Source organism: Cryptomeria japonica, chromosome 7 (genome assembly GCF_030272615.1).
Source record: "Cryptomeria japonica chromosome 7, Sugi_1.0, whole genome shotgun sequence".
NCBI classification, from domain to species: domain Eukaryota; kingdom Viridiplantae; phylum Streptophyta; class Pinopsida; order Cupressales; family Cupressaceae; genus Cryptomeria; species Cryptomeria japonica.
Window position 1 is genome coordinate 579,056,158 of NC_081411.1, and position 15,281 is coordinate 579,071,438.

The following is a 15,281-nucleotide window of genomic DNA, read 5'->3' on the forward strand; positions in this document are numbered from 1 at the left end:
GAAGAAACAAAGTTGTCTTGATGTCCACAAGTGTCCTAAGGCCCGCATTACCATCCTTCAATGGTGCAATCATTTTGCCATTTCATCCTACAACAAATTTTAGTACACCAACCATGGCCATTGGAATCAACCTCTTAATGGTCCAAATAGTACACAAACCTAGAAGAGGTGAAAGGATCTATAAGAGGGCCAAGAGGAAGGCCAAGTGAAAGAACTAAGCCAATGTAATGTTGATAAGGTGTCCTAAGTTTTAGAGACTCCACATGCTGAAAACGAAATTAGGCTTATGGACACAATTGTTCTTCTCGCTTAAATCACTAATACGTCAATGTTGGGAGATGCAAAGCGCCAACACATTCCTTGACAAAAGAAATGTCAATGAAGCAATTTTAGAGTGTTTATAACGGCCAACTGCTATCCACTTCTCAACCTTCACATCTTAACACACTTAAAGATATAAAAAATTAGCAGCAGCCATATTAAATTCTCTATCCATCAGAAGTCTCTCATGGTGTTATCATTTATATGATCCTTTACCAGATTTGTTCTTCATGTTCTTAGCCTTCTCTGCCTAATAAAAGGATCTAAAGGAAGCAAACAACAATCATCATTTCTCATTGGCTTCAAAACACCATAACTTATGGCATGTTACATGCCGCCATCCAACCACTATGGTTCATCCTTTGCTAGGCGTCGACAGTATCTTGTTCTTGAAAAGCCTTGGAATAAACATTTAGAACATTAATTCCCTGTCCCAAAAAAGACATATATAACATTTCATTCCAAAAACCCGTTTAGTTTTTATCTACAAAAACATATCTAGAATAGCTATGATGAACTTAATGAGAAACCTTTATAAATGAGACCATATTGTAATGGGATGCTTACGAGGATAATATCCCTCGAAATTATTTTACACAATCTTTTAAGTAATCAAACGAATCTGATAAAGGACATCACGATGACCAAAGAATCAAGATATGAAATTGCTGAGAAGAAAGAATAGAATGACTCAGTAACAATTGCTCAAAAATCCAAAATCACATGGTTAAACTCCAGTTGATAACTCTGATGCCTCTGTCATGAATTATTTTGCCCTCCACGGATAAAATGAGCTTAAACCACCATGAAAAAAATCTCGCAAAAACTCCTCAGATAGGATCCAGACTAGTAAATTGAAGCATCAATTCAGCAGCCCCTGTATCTTTTCATGTCTTGTTTAATCCAAATCCAGAAAAACAAAAGTACACCAGACACAGTAAATAGTAACTTTCCCAAAGTAAGAGTCTTTGGTTGAAGAATGTTCCCCAAAGCAGGAATTTGAAACCAACTATCGTAAAACACCTAGCTCAAATCTTAGTTGTAGTGTTAGATCACAAGGTAAGCGAGGCAGCCTCTCAATATTGGCTCCAAGAGCACGAAGTTTGGCATCAATATTTTCATAACCTCTGTCAATATGGCTCACTCCATTAATATGTGTAGTGCCCTCCCCAGCCATACCAGCAAGGATTAGTGCAGCACCAGCTCTGAGATCAGTAGCTTCTACTGGAACACCATATAATGAACTGCAGCAAGTAGCCTGATAGTCATTTCATGAAGAGCTATAGAAAATACCAAGACATCATATGCAAAAACAGACACAGCCAAAAAGAAATGCAGAGAACTTACCTCCCCTGGTCATTCCCACTTACGATGGCAATATTTCTACTAACCCTTATTTTTGCTCCAAGTTTCTGCAGCTCTTCCACTAAATTAAGAAATTTGGTTAGGATTATGTCAAAACCAATTATAGTCGAACAAGAAAATCAACTCAAACTTTCTGATTTCCTTGAAGTAAAACCTTTTCACTAGCAGTGAATCACAAACCATGTCGCATGCGCCCTTCAAAGACTGTTTCTTCTACAACACTTTGGCCACTGCAAGTAGCCAAAAGTGTCATAAACTGAGGCTGTAAATCAGTAGGGAATCCAGGATATGGAAGCGTTGTCATATCCACACCTCTACAGCACTCCGATGGTATAATCTGGTAGAACACGCATGATATTCAGTTATAATTAATCTAGCTAAGTAGGGTTAGCAGTAACAGCTAACTCAAAATGTATTTACCTGTAAGCTATCAGGCCCTGTGTGTTGAATTTTGCAGCCCATGTATTCAAGCTTGCCTATCACTGATGATAAATGCCTTGGAACAACAGGAGACATTGAAAGTGATGAGCGGGTAATAGCTGCAGCAATAAAAAATGTACCGGCCTCTATACGATCAGGTATGATAGTGAAATCAGCACCATACAGCTTTTTCATACCCTTAATAGTAAGAGTACTTGTTCCTGCTCCATGGATGCAAGCCCCGCATGCAATCAAGTACTCTGCAAGATCAACAACTTCTGGCTCCTGCATTAAAATTAAAACCAAATTTTGAAATCTGACCCTCTGTAGGTTCACAATACTAGTTTTTTAAATCAGACATTTCAATAGCAGTTATTTGCTTTTAGTTGACCGTCCTGTTTAGCATAATGGGAACATAAAGAAGAAACAAAGCAGCATCCTTGGCCAATGTCAGATTTCATCATGAATCAGGCATGTGAAAGAAATGGATGGCAGAATAGAAAAGTAAACATAACAAAGCTGTTGGAATGGCTTCATTCCCATACTATTTGTATAAAGATACTTCACTAAGTTATGGGACTACAATTAAACTCTACCATATGTCCAGTGCTTTCTCAACTCAAATTCTACCATTATTAGGTTCTTAAATGAAAACCTTGAGTTTGCCTTCTGGTGACACAGGGCTTGAATAGTAGTTTGCTGATGACTCCATCCTTTTTGTTTTTTGTGGATTTGGATAAACAGAACTTTATATATTTGAGTAAAAGATTTGATGTTTACTACATTGCATTTGGCTCTAAAATTGCATTACATAAATCAAGTGCTTTAAGCTGGTTGAATGAGTTCCCTAATTGGTTGTTACAATATTGGCTGTAAGTGTTTAGAACCCAATGAAGTTATCAGGTACCTTGGTATTCTTTTTCTTTATGTCCCTTCTTAAAATAAATGTGGAATTGGGTGATGGTCAAAGTTGACAGTAAAATTGTTAATGGAATATAATCGACTTTCTTTGGCTGGGAAATTTCAGGTTTATCAGAAGGTTTTTTGTTCCTATTCCTTCTATTTTTCATCCTATTGGCTGGTGTCTTCTGCCCAGATTAATCAGTTGAACAAGCATAGTAAGAGTTTTCTTTGGTCGGATCAGAAGAGGAGAAAAAAGAGGACATGCCATTTCATGGAAACAGTGTATTAAGCCTAGGAGGCTGCAAGGAATGGGGTTAAATAATTTCTTTTTGTAAGGTGTGCTTCTTTTTGTAAGTTGTGCTTCTTGTTGTCAAATGGACTATAAAGGCTATTAATAATAATGAGCTTTGGAAACAGATTATGAGGCTTAACTTATCCAATGATTTCCCTGAAAGAATTCCTAGTTGGAATGGTTGCATTTGTCAGTTATATTTTTGGAAAGAGTTTAAACCATTTGGTTCCAATGTTCTTTTCTTCTATTTGGAAAGCTTGGGAGCATGTAAAAGATTTACTAGAGGTCAAGGTAAATCTAACAAAAGATCACTGGCTTTAGGTCCTCATGATAGTCTCTCAGTGGCAAAAATTCTCTCCTTGCTACTATAGGGGATTGCTTTGCTAAATGGTAGAATAGCCAGGGTATCAATTCTATTGATTGTTTGTTTGGCAATGGGAAACTGTAAAATAATTTTGGTATTCCTAAAAGTCAAAAAAAAAACCTTTTGCTATGACCAAAAATACTGATTTGAATGGCAGCCTTGAGGTTATACATTGGAATTATAGCTTGTAGGAGAATATTAAATGGGTTGTTGGCAAGAAATTCTTTCAAGTTACTCTTAAATATGTGTAAGCTTAACTGTCCTCTAATGATTGGTGCAATAAATTGAACCTCCTGTGGGGCCTTCATGATTCTAGAAATATTGGGACTAAGAGACAAGAATTTGGTCTAATTATCTTTCGCCTAAAAAGGCTTTTTTCAGATAGTTATTGTTGTTTAATAAATTGGTTGTGGGGGCTAACTCTTGTATGTCGTGATCTAAGTCTTGTCTAGTTTGTGGTTGTGTTGAATCTGTTGTTCTTTTTTTCTAATGAATGTCCCTATGCTAAAGCTCATTTGGAAATGTTTTTACCATCTTGGTCATCCAATGTGATTAATGATGTGATTTTATAGTCTGATATTCTATTTGATTTCATGCTTTGTGCTCCCTATTTTCTAAATGCTTTGATAAGTTATGATTGATTACTTCCTCTAAGGTTCTGTGGTATATTTGGACTGTTAGGAACAATGATGTTTCCTAGAACTATAAAAGACTGCTTACTGAACTCTATCTAGAAGTCACATTATCTGATGTTGTGGATAATGTGGCAATGCAGGTTCACAAAGTTAAGGATGATGTTAAGAGGCTCTGTCTACGTGGGACTTCTATTCTAGAGTCCAAAAGCTTGGACAAGGGGTCAGAATTCTGTTTGGCCTTACAGGTTAATGTTGAGTAGCTGACAAAGGAATATTGAGATTATTTCTGTCCATGACAAGGCTCCTGGGAATGTTGATGCTCACCCAAATAGTGATTCTCTTGGTTGTCAGAATAATGTCGATGCAATGCCAGATTGTAGTTCTCATGTCCCTATAGATGCAGTACCAAGAAGCCATGTCCCCATTTTTGCTGCAGATAAAGGGAAGAACGTCATTGTTCTGTTTAAGTGCATGATGGTGTATGTTCTGATGATAGCTCTTCTGATAATTATAGTGATGTTGTTCATTCTCCTTAACCTGCTGTGCCTGTTATGTGCTATCCAGACTATTGGCTTCAAAAACCTGTGGATTTTAGGTACCAAGCTCTAAAGAAGAAGGTTGAAGGTTTCATTGATCATTTCAATTGGAAGGGAAAAAAAAGGTTAATGTGGTCTTTGGTGATTTGGCTTTACTCCTGTTATTTTGGATGCTGGTCATGCTGATGGTTGCTTTTGATTACTTATATGGATGGTTAAACTTAAAACGGATGGTTCCTTTCTCACTTTTTGGTGACATGTGACCATAAGGACTGCTGTTTGATAGTGCTTCTTTAGATCTATCTTGGACATGGCTGGGAGTCATTGAAATGGGTGTAGATTTGATCTGGCTGAGCTACTCAGTTTTGTGTTTTGGTGCATCTTCCATGTATCCTATCAAGTGTGTTATCTCTATGATTAGTTGGTTGTAAGATCTCTATCATTTGTCCCTGGGTTCAAAGTGAGAAGTGCTTAAGGTTACTATTTCTATGGCTGGGTTATGTGCTGTCTGATGGTTGACTTCATGTGGGATAGGGATTCTGGTGTTTTGGTGCCAGTTTTCTGTGATTATAAGTTGATCAGTTCTTTGTAAGCTTTTGGTGATCATTCAAGCTATATTTGTGTGCTATTTCCAATATAAAATAAATTAATATTACTAACCTGGGCTACATTTGAAAGTGTTGTTTCTCCATCTGCCAATGAAGCAGCCATCATTAGAGTTTCTGTAGCTCCAACACTTGGATAATCAAGATAAAATGTACCCCCAACTAGCCTCCTTCCATTGGCTGCATAGGCATGTACTTTACCTTTCCTAAAAGATTAAATCATCACACTGTTAGGTAGGTGAATTCAAAAGCAAGATGATGATAGCTAGATAATCCTGCAAAAGAGTGTTCCAGTGGAGTCAATCGGTAGTCATGGAGAATGGTTAGACATCATTACTTGGAGTATTTCTTTTGCAAATATAACAACAGCCCAACTCAGGTTAGGATCATCAAACAAAAAAGTGGTGGAACTGGCCAGAACTCCCAAAATTTGGAAACACACAGCAACATTGTTGAACTTCTTAAAATATTCACAAGAAGCAAGAATCATTTTAATTTGCAAGCTAAATTTGATGTTTGCGATAGCAATGGAGGAAAGGTTAAGGAGAATGCTAACAAGTTAACAACACATTAATTGAAGATATTTCATTTGCGAAAACAGCAGTACCTCAACCCAGGGTAGGAGTGTCAAACAAATCAGTGGCTGAGCTAAGTTGCTAACCATGGCCCCTTACAGTTGGAAGCAATCAGCAATCGTGTTTAATTCTATTAAATATTTAAGAAGCAAGAAGCAAGCATTGATTTTGTTTGCATGCTGAATTTGGTGATTGTAGTTACAGTGGAAGCAAGGTAAGCAATTCCACAAATGATCAAAACACGTTACTATTTCATCTGCAGAAACGTCATCACTTCAACCCAGAGTAGGAATGCCACATAAAATAGCGGTTGACCTAGCCTGAACTCCCCACAGTTGGAAGTAACCAGCAAGCTTTTCAATTTCTTAAAATATTCAATAATTCAATTTAATCTGCACTGATTTTGATGCCTGCAGTTAGAGTGGAGGCAAGGTTAGCAGTTGTGTATAACGGTCACAACAACACATTACTTGTGGCAATTACATTTATGAAAACAGAATCACCTGGACCCAGGGTAGGAGAATCAAACAAAATAGATATTTTGCTAATCAGGGCTATTTACAATTGAAAGAAACCGGCAATGACATTCAATTTCTTAAAATACTCGACAATCAAGAAAACACTGAATCATTTTAATTTGCCTGTTGAATTTGGTGTTTGTCACTTATGTGTGATCCCAAGTTCAAGTTCTGTGGTCATTCACTTGCACGTAGTGTATTTAACTCCTATACAAAGCACCACAACTATTAGCATCAGACAGTGCAATAGCACAATGAATATGTAAGACTTTCTAAAATGATCAAAGTTGAGAAAGAAATTATATGACGAAGGACCATGTAATGGCCAATTTTTAAATTTTTTGTTATTTCCTGATTTTCCTAGAGCACACGACTGCAACTTGTAATACAAATACTGATTGCAACTACCAAGTTGGAATCTTCATAAAAAACTTTGAATAACTTTAAATCATACTCATATCTTATTAGAAATCAATATGACAGTACCAACAACATTGATCTTGTTTAATTGCAAGATGGGAAAAATGATAACAACACTGATAAGCAAACTGGAAAATGAATTTTCAGAATCACCACTGTCCCCAATCAACTCACAAGTGAACAATTACAAATGTTGTGCTATATGACCACTGATAAGGCACTCCAATTGATTTACTAATTGTCTCAAAACCAAAGTACAGCACTATTAAATTATTAATGTCAGCACTATTTAATTATTAATGTCTGAGATAACCTTTTGTTAACTAGGACAGAACCTTATATGACTGATGTAACTTACCAGCAAGGTTGCATGGGTACTCGTACCCAGCCCCTGGGTACGAGTACCGGAGACTCGGACGCATATCCCGCACCGGAAACTTGGTTGGAAACGTCTCCATAGAGAGGAGACTTCCCACTAACGTATCCGCCCGTCTCCCACCGTCTCCAAGCCAAACAAAAAAAAAGGAAACCTTAAAATGTTAAAAAACAAACAAACACAGGCAACAAAATAATCAAAATGTAGTACAAACGGAAGAAAAACAATGCTCAAAACAAATGCAGGTCACAAGGATTTCTTAAAACGTTGCAACAACCATTACTAAATTATTATATTATATTTAATGTTCAATGTCATTATATTTTCAGAATTTCTATAAATTATTAAATTATATTTAAAAGAAATTGGGTCTCCAAGTACCCACGTCTCCTATTTTGAAAAAATAGCTGTACCAGTACCAACACCAGTCTCCAAAGTCTCCAAGTACCCCCATACCCGTGCAACCTTGCTTACCAGAATGCTGGAACAGCACCTTATATGACTGGTATAACCTTCTGATGACTGGTACAGCACCTAAGATGACTGATGCAGCATTTCAGAATGTTGGAACAGTTCCTTGTATGACTGATATAACCTTCTAATGATTGGAACAGCACCCTTATATGACTGATATAATACTAAGGATGATTATTGGTTGCTGGAGTGTAAACCAACAATTGTATGACTGATCTCAGGAATAGGATTTAGTGATTTTGCTCCTCAAAAGGTAGTGTGCTTAGCTAGGGTTGACTGGAAATGTTAGAAACAATTCAGATCCAACACTTTGATGCACAATAACTCCCCAAAGTCATGAAAACCAATGTAGAAACCCTCAAATATGATGGACTACACTGTAGCAACAAATAACCCTCAAAAGGATAAAATCTTCACCAAATCACTGTAGCAGCAACATGCAAACTTGAAAAATGTCTTCAAACCCTCAACAAATCAACACATTTGCAATCCCCCGATGGAATCACCCAATATGGGAGACAAAGGTTTCCATCCTTGATCCCAAATGTGAAATCCAAGAGGGCTTTTGCCCTTTCAAACCCTAAACAATCCAAAGGTTTTCGTCCTTGGATGCCAAAACTCAAATAGCAAAGCTCACAATGAAAAATGCCAAAATGAAATAAAGACACCAAATGACACTAAGCACCTCTTTTTATACTTCTTCCACCTGTCCTACTGCAAGAGCTTGTTGCCCTATTCATCAAACTTCAAGTCGACATTGGTGAAGGTAATGTTGAGAGTTTCGATGAAGTGCTCATAGGATCGTGGTAAGCTTTTCGACGTGATAACCACCATATCCTCTTCTTCCATCTTGCAACCAACTGTCTCCAGTTGATCGCAAATGTCTTTGATCTTCATGAGATGATCCTGCAAAGACATCTTGTCGTCCATCATGATCAAGAACAACATATAGTTAAGGAAGAATGCTTTGCCCTTGCTCGACATCTCGTGCAAAATCTTTAGGTGTGTCCAAATCTTTGCAGCAATCTTGCCACATGGCACTTTTGGAAGCATCTCGTCAACGACTAATAACTTGATAAACAAGGCAACTTCTCGATTTCGCTCATCGAACTTGACCTGGTCTTTACCTGCAACAGTTGAACGAGTGTATGCACTAAGGATAATCTGGTCAAGGCACCGATACTCAAAAATGGTGAGCATTCATTGTTTCCAAGTGTTGTAGTTCTTGCCATTAAATCATTGATTCCCTTCCAACATGATGTTGGTCAAAGACGCCATCCCTCTCATTTTCCAATGACACGAAAAACAAGGTCAAAACCAGCTACAGCAACAAACTTTGATTTTTTTTAAAACTGAATTTTTTTTGTCAAAATCAGTCAAACCCTTCAATGAGCACTTGGCACAAATCACTAGGCACTGCTCGGAAAATTAACACCCCTGATTTTATTTAAAAAATCAGAACCCACGATTTTTAAAAAAATCATCAAAAAAATTGAAACCCTTGGACCATCACAAAAAACCCACAATTTTTATCAAAAAAAAAACAATTTCTGAAAATGCTTGCTGCTGCAACTACAAACCCTTTTCACATCACACAAGGAAACCACAATTTTTCTCAGTCGTGAAAATCTTGTCTGCATTGTAGAAAAACCCTAGATCATGGAGAAAAATGCAAAGTCGGCATCCAAAAACCCTCAATCTGCAAAATAAAATGTCCCATCACAAAGAAAAATTGCTGAATTGGCCACAACTTCTTTAAAAAAATGTGCAAAAAAAACCATGAACATATAGAGTCTAGACAATCCACGATAAATGAAAAAAGCAAACCCACGATTTTTCTCCTCAGAAGCTCACAATTTTCCACCTCTAACAGGTCCATGATTTCGAAGAAGAAACCCATGCAATGAAAAACTCAGAGAGCCCACAAATTTAAACCAAAAAAATCCTTTGATATTTACTAAAAAAAAATCAAACAAAAACTTATAAAAATGACTTTCAAGTTACCCACAAATTTTTCAGAAAATTTGTCGAAAAAATTACTTAGCTTTGATACCATGAAATGGTAATTGATTGAATGAATTAAAAGGAGATGAAAGCTCCTTAAATAAGCAATTACAAATGATGTTTCTAAACCAGAAACGATCATGAATGAAAATAAGAATAGAAAGTTACCAAAACTAACTAAACTAACTAAAATACATAAATGACCATTAAATGCTAAATATTAATAATATTGCTTTAATACATTTGGTGGGTGGAAGGCAAAACCCAATGGAATATCTAAGGCCAAGGACGCCATCCAACATTTCTATGGGTTCAACAAAAGAAAAATATGAACCCACTGGCTTATTGTTGATTGGATGTGGAACAATGTAATGTCTCCTCCTTGAAATTAGAACAAAATTAACCGAATGCTCCCTCCCTCATACATCTCCCATGGGTCTTAGGAAAAACAAAAGCACACTATTACAACATGAATTTAATCCAGCCACAAGAAAGGAATTCACTAAGGAAAACAAAAGAAATTAAATAAGGTGCCAAATAAGACAAACCAGCTCAGCCATAATAAAGACAAAGGTAAACATTTTCTAGGTGCTAGAAGAAAAAAAATATAGCAAATGAAGAGAGATCAGGTCATTTAGAAAAAAGTGCTTCGAAGAAGATCGCAAGATAGAAGATATTTAAGGAAGCACTCACTAAACGATTAATGAGTGCTAACTAAAGTCAAGTTATGACTGGTCAAAAGACCCATGTAGGGTTGTGTCCTATGATAAAAGGAAAGTTATATAAGGAAGGTGAATCAAGGAGAAAGAGGAATCAATTTTAGGAATGAATATTATATGACTTATTGCAAGTGAATGTTACAGCCAAAGCGAACAAAACCCTTCGAAAGTAAATTGAGAGATTTAAGGATGAAACCCCTTAATTTCTCTTAGCAAGTTGATGGATGAAAACCTATATTGGGGACAATCATTCAAGGAGAATAAATATATATTGGAAGGAGATGAGTTCGATTTTCAGAACTATGTCATAAGCTATGAATCTGAATATTATAATAATCCTAATGTTAGATAAACTCATATTTATAAATATTATGCAACCATTGTTTTGAGTTATTGTTTATAGGCAAAAATAAAAAATGTTCTAGAACAGGACATTAAAAATGGTATCAGAGAAGCCATCCTGCTAGCCTGCGGGGTAAAGCTAAAATGACAGATGCATTCCAGTCAAAGAGACTTGAAGGTTGACAAAGGCAAGAAGATTTGGACCTTATTCAAGAGTTAAGGTACAAACTTGAGGCCCCCAAAATTGTAGACAAATGTCAAAGTTTGTCAGATCATGCAAAATCTTTGTTCCCCTCAAGTCAGGTACCAATATCCCAACAAAAGTGGTCTATATGAATACATAAGAAAAATGGCCAAGGAGGAGATCAAGGAGCAAGATCCAAGAGAATCATTAATTACAGCAGAAGTTAGAATCAGAATCACAAGAAGTTGCTAAAACCAAAGAAGAAGAGCCAATATTGTGTGTCGAAGACATGTAAATAATTGCAAATGATGTCCAAGAAACATCCATCTAATTTTCAGATGTGGAAGTAATTGATCCATATAAAAATGATTTGCAAGATATGGAAATGATTGGACCACATCATGATGATGTGCAAGATATTAGTTATGCTGTTGTGAGGAATGATTCGTCTGAGATTGACCCCCATGAGGAGGAATTGCAAGTTTATCAAGAAAACTCCATGATGATACATACTGACTACATGGAAGTTGACCAAGGGACATTTGTACTCCATTGTTCCAAGACCGATGAGCATGTTGAAGGGTTTGTTTGTAGTCATGAGAAATCCATCCGCATACAAACGGATCCTTATGTTCTCTTATGTTCTCTAAATGCATTAATTTCTTTATGTTTTTTTGTAAAACTACAGGTTTGTTTTTTCCCAAGTCCTTGTCGAGTCTTTCGCAAGTCTTTCATGAGTCCGAGTCCGAGTCCAAATTTTTGGTTTGCCGAGTCCGTGGCAAGTCCGAGTTTTTAAACTTTGGTTGCAACATTTAAGTAACAACAATTACTTACAAAATTATAAGTGTTGTCCTTGCAGAATTCTATTAGGAAGATTCTAGTGCAAAAACACCAAATCTCGAAGTCCCTACCTGTTGATGTGTTTTTCATGCACATGCGAACACAGAATAAAATACCAAGGTATCTTATCCTCTCTTGAACAAAGTTTCCCCGAATGCTGAAGATTTCGCCTAAGGATCAATCGAGGCAACTCCAAGGTTCTTATATGTAGGGTCTCTACGTATGGATAAGCTCTTGTGGTATGATGTGATTATGCTGGAATCACAAGGGGACTTATGTTTGTTTGCCTGAGCGCTTAATTAGCTGGAACCTGAATCCTAACTACTCACAGAGATAATAAAGAAATAACCAAAAGGTGAAGGGCTCAGAAAGTCTACTCTAAGACCTAGAATACAAGAAGATGGATGAATGACTAGTTGGAGTCCTACAGGGCTAGGTCTCACCATCAAACTGAACCATTCAACACCAGCTCAGTGCGATCTTCTAAGGGATGCTTCGAATATTTTCAAATCGTTACACCATCTGACATTGATCACCATTCAAGTTAATGCATGAACAATAGACGCGTAACGACTCGAGATTAAGCTCATTCAATGCCAGTTGACCACGCAGGGTGCCCTTACAATCAACAAGAGGCTAGTGGTTTGGACTAGGCGGATTCCACGCGAGTGCATTCAGTAACTTCTTTCATTCAATCTAATTATCTATCATCTAAAATGAAGATTCAACAAGAGACCATGATATTGCAAAGAAACAACACATTTCACCATAACTTCAATGAAAATGGAGTTCATTTACAATTTAGGCAACAATTTCTTGCCTTTTCCTCCTATTCTATTCTAATTGCTATTCTATTCACTATTCTAGCTACTAACTCTTAGCTATTAGCTATTCTAACCTCTATTAACTAACTATTAACCTTTACAAATGAAGAGCCAGAGCCTTATATAGGGAGCTCTTTACATTTAAATGGCTCTGATTGATTTAGAATGAATGGCTAGGATTTTAAGATGAAAACCCTAATTAGGGTTTGTTACAACAAACTCCCTTAGCCAATAAGAAAATTACATTCAATATTTGAGAACCAATAGGAAATAGGGGTAGGTACATTGGAGTTTGTGCCATCACTGGTGAGTTAGGTACATTGAATCTAGACATGCTGATGTGGACCTATCTGACTGGAGGAACAGTGACTGGGGATGCCACCTTGTCCTACACTTGCTTAATCAAGGAACATCGTATCTCTTTTGATACTCAATGTGGTGATGATGAGAAGCTAACTTTGATCAACTCTTCTGAAACTATCTGCTTCTTCAAAGTACCCTTTCACTGACCTTGATTGATCCTCCTTCGTCTTTGATGTACTCGATAAATGATGTACCTCCTTGACTCTCATGTGCTTGATGAAGCCTCCTTGATTTTGCATTATGGTGATAGGAAGTCATGGTCAAGTCACCTTCTCTAGTAGCTCACTTCGCCTTGAAGTGTTTGTAAGATCTTCCTTTTGACATCCTGTGATTTCTCCATGTGGTAGAATAAGGTCCATGAGGATGGTCAGCTCCATTGCTTGCAATTTCTTGAACACTTGAAGTCCTCCAACTTGGAAGCACTTCGAGTCCTCTCTCAGGCATTTGAAGTGTCCTTGATGATGATGAAACTTGAAGAGATCGCCCTTGTCCTGGCCTGATCTTCCTCCAACTTGGTCTCGTTGATCTGCAAAACAAGCAAAAGATGATTAAGTATACATAATATATTCATTCTAACATAGCATTTCTTACCTTAAATCATCAACAAGAAGGCATTAGGATCAATTTGCTCTGGACCCTTTGGAAGGACAGGCCCTATAATGAAATTCGCTCTGGATCCTTTCCAAGGACAAGCCCTATAATGAAATTCGCACTGGATCCTCTCCAAGGATAGGCCCTATAATGAAATTCACTCTGGATCCTCTCCAAGGACAGGCCCTATAATGAAATTCGCTCTGGATCCTCTCCAAGGACAGGCCCTATAATGAAATTCGCTCTGGATCATCTGGAAGGGTCAAGAGCGAAATTGACATTTTGCTTGATTTTCCTTCATAAAACTCCATTTCTCATCCTTTTTTCATCAAAAACAAGTCTTTTGCCCTCGAAAATGCTTAGGAATAGGTTAGTTCAAAGGCTTAGGCAAGGTACAAGACTTCCTAAAGAAATTCGCTCAGGACCCTTTGGAAGGGTCAGGAGCTTAGGTGAATTTTGCTCTGTACACTTTGGAAGGGTGAGGAGCGAAATTTGTCTTTAAGCCTCAAATTCATCATCTCTTTGCCTCAAATTCATTCTCAAGGCAAGCGTACATCAATCTCTTCTCAACCATGCCTTAGGAACCAAGATTTTGATTTGAACAAGGAAGAAATAGAGGTTTTAGGAAATTTTGCTCTCGACCCTTTGGAAGGGTTAGGAGCAAAATTTGTCTTTTGACACCATTCATCTTCCATTCATCATCATTATGCCTTGAACTTAACTTATCAAACCTCCTCCTATCATGATCAAGTCAATTTGCCATCAATTTAGCTTAAAACAAGGTTCTTTTAGTGCATTAGGCAAAATAGAGAGTCTTTCTAGGAATTTCGCTCTGGACCCTTTGGAAGGGTCAGGAGCGAAATTTGCATTTCTAGACTCTATCCACACTCAACTTGCCTAGGACTTGTCCTTTCATCCTCATCTTATCATACTCAAGCCAACTTGCTCTCAAAGTGATGTCCATTCAATGCTTATGTTGAGGAAATAAGTCTTTAGAAGGATTTTGCTCTGGACCCTTTGGAAAGGTCGGGAGCTTGTAAAGAATTTCACTCTGGACCCTTTGGAAGGGTTAGGAGCAAAATTGATGTTTTAGGCTCAATTTTCCATCATTGACTTCATTTTCAACCTTTCCTCATCAAAAACAAGTGTTTTTCCTTCAAAGTTGCTTGGGAATGGATTAGTTCAAAGGTTTGAGCAAGGTATAATGCTTTTTGAAGAAATTCACTCTGGACCCTTTGGAAGGGTCAAGAGCGAAATTTGCTCTTTTTGGCTCAATTCACATCCGTTTTCACTTAGCTTTGCTTTAGACTTGACTTTTGAATCTCTTCCTTGCCATGCATGACCACCATTCAATGTCTCTAGTGAAGAATTAGGTCTTTTGGGGAATTTCGCTTTGGACCCTTTGAGAGGGTCAGGAGCTTAATAAATTTTGCTCTGGACCCTTTGGAAGGGTCAAGAGCGAAATTTGCAATTATGCCCAAATTATTGACCTTCTCATTACTTGACTTTGTTGTACACATCAATACTCTCTCAATCATGCCATAGGTACAAGGTTTATGATGCAAATTAGGACCAGGAAGGGAGATATAAGGAAATTTGCTCTGGACCCT

The 15,281-nt window shown here is 37.3% G+C and overlaps 1 protein-coding gene across 3 annotated transcripts in view; it reads right to left on the reverse strand.

The window, feature by feature from the left end:
* Window positions 1-834: 834 nt before the first annotated feature.
* Window positions 835-15,281, reverse strand: part of LOC131048326 (uncharacterized) — a 30,300-nt gene continuing 15,853 nt past the window's right edge. Inside the window, exons 2-7 of one of the 3 annotated variants that reach the window (XM_057982243.2) lie at window positions 7,313-7,456; window positions 5,497-5,647; window positions 2,107-2,391; window positions 1,867-2,023; window positions 1,669-1,747; window positions 835-1,565 (exon numbers count right to left, since the gene is read on the reverse strand). In XM_057982243.2, coding sequence (XP_057838226.2) covers window positions 1,331-1,565; window positions 1,669-1,747; window positions 1,867-2,023; window positions 2,107-2,391; window positions 5,497-5,647; window positions 7,313-7,456 — 1,051 coding nt within the window. In that variant the 3' untranslated portion in view covers window positions 835-1,330. Of the gene's footprint in view, window positions 1,566-1,668; window positions 1,748-1,840; window positions 2,024-2,106; window positions 2,392-5,496; window positions 5,648-7,312; window positions 7,457-15,281 lie in introns of all 3 variants that reach the window. The other 2 variants (XR_009106394.2, XM_057982251.2) reach the window with 2 other exon arrangements.